Raw genomic sequence first — 9782 nt, forward strand, 5'->3', positions numbered from 1 at the left:
GTTTTAAGGCTCTTTCTTGAATAGATCAATTTTAATGGAACTATTTAAAAAGTAGATTATTTAAAAGGACTAATTTATGGAAACCTTCTGCAGAGTTCTACTGAGATAAACACAGATCAAAGAAATAATTATAAACACATACCTCTTCTTATTTAGCATTTGGGAGCACATGATTTGAAGCTCTCATTCTTTGAAGCTGTTTCATTTAACAGGGAATGGATCTGCATGGGCAGAACTGTGCACCATGTAAGGGCCAGCTGGCACTGTCCTGTAGCTGTCACAGAAATGTCTCCAGCCTCCTTCTGCAAAGCTCCATAACCAGGTCTGGTCAGTGTGGGAAGTCAGAAACCTCCAGAGCAACGGTGGTGGCTTGATCTACAAATACCATTAATCTGGAGAGAATCAAATCCTTAATCTGTTTTTCATTTGCTTTTAATCTCTGTATGTTTTAAAGCTTCTTCTTAGAAATTTTGAATCAGGTGATGCTTTCTTGTCAGTCTCTGGGTTCACTATTTTGCAGGATCACAGGGTCCTGTACCACATGGGTGGGGCTAGGCAATTCTCAGCCCATCTCTCAGCTCAGGTGCCATGGCAGATGTCTGTATCAAAGGCTCACTTTATGAAACCTTGATTCTGCTTCTTTTTTTGTCAAGAAATATGACTGTCCTCAAAATCCCTCCTCATGACTTATGTCTCCTAATTGTTTTTTCCTCCACAAATACAGGGTTTGGCTTTTTTTTTTTTTTTTTTTTTTTTTTTTTTTTTTTTTTTTTTTTTTTTTTTCTGGTTCCTGAGAATAAAATATGCTTCCCAGGAATATTTGGCCTGACTGCCCTTTCTTGCAAAAATACACTGGAAATCCTCAGAAGGTTTCTCTGGAATACTTTTTAAATTTTGGAAACCCTACTCCAACACGATGCTATTGCATGACATGGCAATTAATAATCTACAGGTCATTTTCCCTCTTTTTCCACAATTAGGGATGACTGTCCCCACTAATTCTTATGCCAACAGGTAAAAATACTAAGTAAACACATTTTCTTATCTTTAGTCCAGGACATGAGGTTTAATGCCAAGGGAAGATAAGGAAGAAAAATTAAGTAAGCTGCTTTTGGTTTTGCTAGGGTGGCTGGTTTCATATCATGAATCAGCAAAATGCTACTTCATAGGACAGCAATTTTTAGCTGATGTCAGTGAAATAAATGGTGCAGGTGGTGCCAACTTTGTGCCCTTTGGCACTCCTCATTGATCAGATGGACCAGGCCATGTGATATCCACTGGTTTCAGATTATGCCTGTACATAGTTAGCCTTTCTATGCTGACAATGTTTTACAGAAAGAAGGGAAATGAAGGGAAAGCAAAGGATTGTGTATGGACTGGAAAAAGTAGATGTAAAAATGCAGGGCTAGATCATCCCATGAGCACAGCATTATGGCTCAGGGACCAGGGAGAGCCCTGGATCTCTCTTGAATCCCTTGGGGAGAGCAAATGGCAAAAGCATGCAGGTATGTAGTTACTGGTCTGATTCTTCCAGTGCCCAACAGGCAGCAGTCAAGAGATGGAGATAAGAAAGGATGGCATGTAAATTCTTGGCATAAATTTTGGGGGAGAACTATTTTCTCATTTTTGTGACACATCCATCTATAGTGCACTGAACATCTTCTCTCCCAATCCCAACACATTTTATCTAACTTTGGTGAGAATGATGAATGATATAATCAAGAAAAAAAGGAAATCTCAGCAGCAAGTAGTGGAAAGAGATGAACTGCCTTGAGGATTTTCATCATGATATTTCAATTCCAACCTGCAATTCCTGTCATTCTATTTTGTTCTATTCTGTTTCTAAACTCTGTGTTGTAATCACAGAATTTTAGGCATGATGTTTAGAAATTATCTAAGCCCTTTATCCTTGAATGTAATTCCATTGGTCTGCTTATCTTCTTAGTTTATGTTCAACTTCTATTGATTTCAAAGGTCTTTGACTGTAGCTGTATATATCTTTACAGGTTCAGAAAGAGGTAAGTTTATTGCTCATAGGGTTAAGAAAAAAAAATAACAAACCAAGCACCTATTAAAGGACAATCTGTGGGTTTCTCCTTCTACACAGCATTTCATTCTGTGACAGAGCTTGTGTGTGAGAGAAAGAAGAAGAATGGAGAAGTCCAGGAAAACATTTATTAGTATGGTAGATAAGGCAATAGCAGCTGCCAACTCAATGCGTCCTGATGAACTGCTCTTTTCTTACAAGGGAATTCTCTACCCTACTACTGTTTGCAGTCCTGAAATTTTCAAAGCCTTGGAGTCCTTTGAAGCCAGAAGGGATGATGTAATTTTGGCAGGATATCCTAAATCTGGTGAATATATTTTAATTCTTTTTATAAACAAGGTTCTGTAATAGCAAGTAACAAGGTTTGTACTAAATATATGAAATATATATGATATGATACATAACTTATGCTAAATAATTGTATTTAGAATGTTCACCAATATTTTAAAACTGATTTCATTCTCAAAAAGCTCCAGAAATTGTTTATGAATATTTGACATAGGAAATTTTCCAAAAGACTATGAAAAACATTCTGGTTTTCTTTTCTGTACCATCAGATGGTTTTTGTTATTTTTACTTTTATAGTCATGAAGTTAAATGCACAAATTGAAGAGAATCAAAATACAGTTTTTTACACCAGAGGTAACTTGATCGCCTGATATTCCATGATCTACTCAGTTAAGAGTTTTATATTTTTACAATGAAGCCCTTGGTACCTTCAAATGGTATATTCAATATTCTTTAGTTTATTTCACATAGATGTAAGGAAATAGCTATCAAAAATATTTTTGTTGTCCTTGAACTGATTACATTGTTTTTAAGTATTCTTTAAGGAAAATCAAGAGGACATCTTTCCTAGGGTTGCAAGTTTACTCTACCTATTTCCTCAATCTACCTCAAAGCACCGGTCCACATGAAATTCAAAAATTTGGATTAGCTGTGCCTCATATACACTTTAATCTTGGTATTTCTCTCTTACAGCAATTGGTTGACACTGCTTTACAGTGGATAGTCACAGCTGAGAGGATTGTGAAGTTTTTGCTTTTTCATTGTGTTTTCTTTTTGAAGAAATGTTAGGCACTGGATTGCACTAGATAAGACTACAGTGAGAAAGATGTAGGCACCCAGTGTCCAGAAGTCAGGAAATGGTTAATTAGAAATGGGAGATCTCTGCAGGCTTTTTGTTATCTTTTGAAGAAAAAGATACTAAATGTGTCTAGAAAATGTCACTTCAGAGGGTTTTTCCTATTGTTAAAGAAAATGAGTGGAAAATTTTTTGATCTAGTTCTGCTCCTGTCTTGAAGTACAGTGACTCATCTTTCTTCCAAAGATAATCCAGCAAACCAGAAAACTCTTAATACATTAGGTTTTTGAGTACAGGCTCAGCACCCCAGTCTCCCTTATATGTCTCACAATGAAATTTAATACATTAAGGCAGGTTTTCCTTGTTGAATCTCTGTGGTTCTTCTCCCTGATTAGTCAGTTTACAGTATACAAGTTAGTTTACAGTGTACTGAAGTGTTCGAGTTGGAGAAATATCTCCTTATGAGGAGCAAAGGTAGGATCCTGGGTGGTGATTGACCAGACAGTCAGCTGTGATTGTATGACATGAAAGGAGACCAGGTAACTCACCTGGTAGTACTAGCACCTCTTGAATTTCCTGGTAAATCCATTTCTGTCCATTCTAAAAGTTTTACTGTACTTTTCTACTTTCAGGCACAAACTGGCTAAGTCAAATCTTAACTGATCTGATAGCCATATCTCAAAAGAAAACACCTGGTAGTGAAAGCAGTGTGAATGCTGAAGAACCAGAAGAATTCCCCTACCTTGAAGTTGGAGATGCTGAGAAATATGAGGTGGGAACAGAATATATATATGGAAATGATCAACATTATGTGCTTCAAATACTGAGTATATGAAGTATGATCTATTCTATTGTTTCATACGAACTTTAAAACTCCTCTTTATGTGGCATCTGGTCAGCATTAATTTACCCTGGACTGTCAAATACTGAACACATACAAATAAAGGGACACTTCATTGGGACAAAGAGGAGAACATACCATGAGATACATATAAACTTCAGAAATTCAACATATCATCTTTTGTATTTAAGAAGAGCTTCATGAAGTGTCAAATCATGTAATATTAGCATTTGTCTCTTTTACTATCTCTTCCTCCTCCTCCTCCCCTCTCTCAGTCTTTGAGATGCTTCAGCTTTCAGAGACAGCTAATCTCTATCCCACCTCTAGGTTTGATCCCTTGTCTACCAGACCTGAGGAGAATTATCACTGAAGAGAACAAACAATGGATAGTCCTTTCTCCAATTGCTCATGGGCTTTTGAAGATTAGAGCTACTCAAAGCAGCCCACTAATATCCCAGGACAACACTGACTAAATAACAAAATAACCCCACTTCAATCAGCCAATAACTGTAGATAAGTTCATCAATGCCATATTTCAGCACAGTTTAATGAAAAGAATACTTGTACTAACTGTCCACTTTCCCCCTTCCAATTCTTCAAGCGAATGACCAAATTACCTTCTCCAAGATTTATGGCTACTCATCTCCGTCCTGAAAATCTTCCCAAATCTATCTTCCAAAACAATGCCAAGGTGAGTGCTGATTTTAATGTATTAAAGCAAACAATTCAACGGATTTATTTTGTAAAGAGCCAATGTAGTACTTTCTTGCCAATATTCAGAATCACTCCTTTTCACACAAGTGTTTAGCATGGCCATTTCTACATGTTTAAGGCTCTACATATTTAAGAACTGCCATTCACCTCACCTAACCACAGTTTGCCCTTATTGGCTCCTTTGTGACAGTTTCCACAAGAGAGTTGCAGGATTTAAACAAATCCTCCAGAGACAAAATGGATTTTGACGGGATTTCCTGGGGGAGCAATTTCATGGCATTGTTGCAAGCGAGGGCTTCAATGTGTCAAATTTCCATGAGAATTTATATTTTTGTGAATTTTCCACTTAAATGATGAACTATGCTTGTATTGAGCAAAACATACTTAGATTCTGCATAAATAATTTGGTTAATCAGTTAAAGATAATAATTATAGGCAACCATCTTCTTATGGTACCAAAGCAAAATTAATTGCTGCATTTCCGGATCTGGGAATGAAATTGCTACTTCTTGCAGGAGCAGACAGGGCATTCGAAATCCCCAACTGCAGTTATAAAGTATATTATTGTTATTTCTTTTTTTGTGGTCTAGTCTACCCTGTCTTTCTCTATAAATAGTAATACAATTTTTTTCTAGATATTGTTACTGATTCGTAATCCAAAAGATGTTGCTACATCTTTCTACCACTTTTGCAATGGCCTGCCTACTCTTCCCACCTATGAGACCTGGGATGATTTCTTCACAGATTTCATGACAAAGAAAAGTACAGTATAATTTTTTGTCTGTTTCAATTGTCCAATGATTTCTTGTTGTGTTAAAATCTTTGTTCTTTGGTAAATCAGCTTCTCTAGGAATTTTTAGTTTACAGTACAAACCAGAGATTAAACAGTCAGAGTTAGAATTCTGAACTGAAGTTTTCCATGCTTGCCTTACTGCTTGAGGATAAATATTTGTCAAAACTTCACTTCCACAGGCTTTTTTAATTTGTACAAACTGGTATTTTTCCTGGAAGACGTAGTTCTTCCTTATCTCTGTCTTGGGTCCCCTCTACCCCCTGCCCTCCTATGTCCATCATGTTATGTCCATGGAACTATATAATCACCTCCATGCCAAATTGGATGAAAGGAATTATCTGGACTAAGTCTAGTGCATTAAAAAGGGGACAAATTCTAATGAATTTTAAAAAATAATAGCACTAGTTTAAAGTTATGAGTTTTAGGTAGCACATGTCCAGCAGAAGAGTGGTTCAACAGGGTGTTAGACTGGATTAAGGGAATCTTACAAGATGGTCTGCAAGATGATAGCTTTTTTGGTGCACTCAAAGCTGTCTTGAAATGTTAACAAGTTTTATTTTCTGAATTCCAAATGGTATCATATACCTAAGACTGGAGCACAACTGATAATTCCCACAGAAGGGTGTGAACTTTGTCATAAATCTGATTAATAAAGCCCTTGGCTGACACAACTTAATGAGCAAAGCTTGCATAATCTAAATTTATTCTTCATCTTTGGGTCCTTTTGCTTTATTTAGTGGCCTGGGGATGCTATTTTGAATACCTCTCTGAATGGAACAAATATGCTGACAAAGAAAATATTATGACAATAACTTATGAAGAGGTAAAAGAGGTAAGGTTTTCAATATTTACAAATACTTTATACTGGAAGGGACATTTATTTTTTAAGTAATATACCCCTATATGAATGCAGGGCATCCAAGGTGTGTGAGACAGAATCTTCTTTTAAGAACCTGTTTTAAAGGGAAAAAGTGGTGAAATTAAAACATAAAGGCCCTCTTAAAATTTTGCTTGTGAAAATGATTCTTGTTTTTTATTTATCTGTAAGTCTGGATATGGCATTCAATACCATGGTTTAGTTGAGGTGTTAGAGCATGGGTTGGACTCGATGATCTCTAAGGTGTCTTCAAACCCAGTCATTCTTTGAATTCTGTAATATAAGCACAAATAATTTAAAACCATAATCAACAGTAATCCACCTTTGGGAAGGAGCTCTTGTGTTTTCAGCAGGGTATATTTTACACAACTGTAAATCATATATAATATTTTGTAAACTACAGGAAGGCAGCTCATGTCTCCTCCAAAATAATTAAGGAGAAGAGAAACACTTTGGGTCACCCTAGTCCTAGAGAACTCTGTGAATACCCTATGTATGCTGCCAGCAGAGCGATATAGGGAAGGGTAAACACCTTAGAAAGCAGAGTCATTTGTTTGAAAGTCATGCCATATGTTACCTTCCTTTTTCCAGAATCCTGCCCTGAGTGTGAAAAACATAGCCACGTTCTTTGGAATTCCTCTGACTGAGGAACAGCTCCAGCTGGTACTAGACAGGAGCAGCTTCCAGTCCATGAAGAAAAACTCAGACAAGACCCATGGGTCACTTGGCAATGTTCTCTTTCGCAAAGGTAGGAAGCTCCAAGGGGCTCAGAGGTAGAAATGTGGCACTCTCTGGGACTTGGGCCATCCTTTGGTTCCTTTTCCTGCACTCACATTAGAATTGTAAGGTAGTGTCAAGCAGGTTATCCCTGCTTTGCTTAAGAGTATCCAAGGAGAACTGGTGAGGAAGATGCACAGCAAGGCTTTCACAGCAGAGCCACTCTTGGCTGCTCACAGGTGGCTGGCAGGAAGGAGGAACTGTCATGTGTCTGAATTCCTCTCCACCTCTGTGCCTGGATCACCAAGTGCCCAGCCTTTGGAGCTGGCAGCACTGGGCCAAACTCAGCCTGAGAGGAGTGACCACACTTTGTAGGAGAGTATGGGAATCTTCTGAGATGGCCACTGCCAAATTCCTGATCACTCTTACATACTAGAACTAAGCCAAGCTAGCAAGAATCCAGATGGACATAAGAAAGGGAAGGGAGTAACCTTTGCAGTGTAGTGTGAGGGACATGGACATGAGAAGAGCATCCTGCCTGTCAGAATATATTTCTGCATTTTACATTAAAGAAATGACTACTTAAACCTGAAGCTGCTGAAGGAGCAGAAAGTCAGCTCTGCCTCCTGGCAGATGATTCTTAATTGATTCTTCATGATCTTCCACTTTGCCAGTCATAGCTTTCTAGAGGAGAGAGATGGAGTGAAACAGGATTTTAGGCTGCCTTTTTGAACAAAGTCACGTAAAGAGGAGTTTGTTCTTTTTCATTCTAGGAAAAGATGATTCACATATCTATATAACTCCACTGATTGCACAAAATTACATTGGTATAGAAAAATGTTTAATTTGGAAAATGGATCAACATGATTTAGTGCACAATGCAATAAAAATGATACCTCTATTAAAAAAAAAGAAATTTCTTGATTTTTATAAGTCCGTTCCTGCTTCTTTGAAGGTGGTGTAAGTGACTGGAAGAATCTTTTCACTGAAGATCAGAATGAGAAAATGGACAAAGCATTTGAAGAACATATAGCAGGAACAAAACTTGGGAAAAAGTTGAAGTATGACTTGTACTGCAAAGCCTGAAGACAAATGAAATATGGTTAGAATAAGAACTTTGCAAGGCAGACTCTGACCATCTGAATGCTTTACACTGGAAACCTAGATCAAAGGATCTAAGCACCTTAGAATTGCTGTAATAGTCATTGCTGCAGCCTTTACAGTGACACTGATAAGTGATGAACATTTTGTTTTGTGGTGAGATCTTTGGCTACATCCATTTCCTGAAGAGGATGTCAACTAATCATATTTACAAAAACTCAACAGCCCTTTTCCAGCTGTCACCTGGAAGAAAATGCCTCTTTTCTTTCTAGACACATTCTGACTTCATAGATGATTTCTAATTATTTAGTATGCAGATTATTTTTTCTTCAAAAATGTTTCAAATCAATCAACATCTTCACAGAAAATATCACTGGCCAAAATATGGATATGACAGAAGCTTTATGACAAACAAGATCATCCATGAATTTGGCACAAATTGAATCAAAGCTAGAGAAAGCTGAAAGAAGGGGAAAATGGATCAGCATCCTTAAGGCTCTTCATCTTTCTAAATGCAAAATACCAAGATGGATTTCAGATTATGGGCTGAAGTTAACAGCCAAGAGTCACTTGAAAGCACTCCTTTCTAGAGAATCACAGACCAGCCCAGGTTGGAAGAGACCTTGAAAAATCATCTGGTACAACCTTTCATGGGAAAGGGAGCCTGGATGAGATTCTATCTGGATATCATATCTCGAAAACCTCCAGTGATGAGCATTCTACCACATTGCTGGAGGTTTTCTTCCAGCAACTGGTTGTTCTTGCTGTAAAGAACTTACTTCATTTATCAAGATTAAACTTCCTCTATTGAAACTTGACCTCACTGCCTCCTTTCTTCTGCATGTGGTGTCTGGTGAATAGGGAGCCTTTATCCTCTTTGTAGCCGCCCTATAAGTACTGGAAACTGTGATGAGGCTGTCCCTGAGCCTTCTCAACTTTGTAGTCCTGCCTTGGAACCTCTCTGCTTTCTTTGTGTCATTGTTTAAAATGCTTCTATTAAGATAGTGGTGTTCTCAAGAGTGATGGTGTGAGACATTGCTCTACCTAGATCTCTTTTACTGCCATTGGGATTTGCCTCTCTAGACAGAGTATTTCAGATTTTTCCAGGGACCTGTTCTGGAAACATAAGACAAAATGAGGTCCTCTAAATACAATTGAATTAAAACCAGGAAAAGCCCCAGCCAACATATAGATCCATCCCCTGGGCAGATAAAATGTAAACATAAAAGATAGAGTTGGCAGGAATGAAATATTGAAAGATTTTTGTTTCATTCTTCAAAAGCTGGTTGATTCTGCTTGGACATAAGTGGACATGCAGAGTTTTGTAAAGAAATTCAAATGCTAGAAGTAAGACTTAGAATATTTAGAAAAGAAATGAAAGGATTCAAAAGCAGAGCAGCAGAAAATCCTGCAGCAAGGCATCTTTGAACAACTGCAAGTCATCTCTAAGCAAGCAGAAAGGTACCAGATTCCTGGAGGAGAATATACAAAACTTCAGTGTTTAAAAACTTGAGAAGGAAGAACCAGTATAGAACAGTCACCTTAACTTGATACTTAGGATTGTAGTAGCAAAAATGACAAAGCAACTGACCGTGGAACATTTTGAAG

The 9782-nt window shown here is 37.6% G+C and overlaps 1 protein-coding gene across 1 annotated transcript; it reads left to right on the forward strand.

Annotated features, from left to right (window-relative positions):
- The first annotated feature begins 205 nt into the window (after positions 1 to 205).
- LOC131080984 (sulfotransferase 6B1-like) lies at positions 206 to 8888 on the forward strand. Its single transcript, XM_058019800.1, has 8 exons — positions 206 to 340; positions 2128 to 2354; positions 3764 to 3903; positions 4574 to 4663; positions 5322 to 5448; positions 6217 to 6311; positions 6948 to 7104; positions 8029 to 8888. Exons 1-8 carry the CDS (start codon positions 216 to 218, stop codon positions 8157 to 8159), a joined length of 1092 nt encoding a protein of 363 aa, XP_057875783.1. The 5' UTR covers positions 206 to 215; the 3' UTR covers positions 8160 to 8888.
- Positions 8889 to 9782: the final 894 nt, after the last annotated feature.

This window comes from Melospiza georgiana, chromosome 3 (genome assembly GCF_028018845.1).
Source record: "Melospiza georgiana isolate bMelGeo1 chromosome 3, bMelGeo1.pri, whole genome shotgun sequence".
Classification (NCBI taxonomy): Eukaryota; Metazoa; Chordata; class Aves; order Passeriformes; family Passerellidae; genus Melospiza; species Melospiza georgiana.

Excerpts from the sequence above, each read along its gene's own strand:
- LOC131080984 (XM_058019800.1), top strand. The coding sequence starts at position 216 with ATGGATCTGCATGGGCAGAACTGTGCACCATGTAAGGGCCAGCTGGCA. Across the intron at positions 2,355-3,763 it reads GGCAGGATATCCTAAATCTG|GCACAAACTGGCTAAGTCAA; the intron begins GTGAATATATTT and ends TTCTACTTTCAG. Across the intron at positions 4,664-5,321 it reads TCTTCCAAAACAATGCCAAG|ATATTGTTACTGATTCGTAA; the intron begins GTGAGTGCTGAT and ends ATTTTTTTCTAG.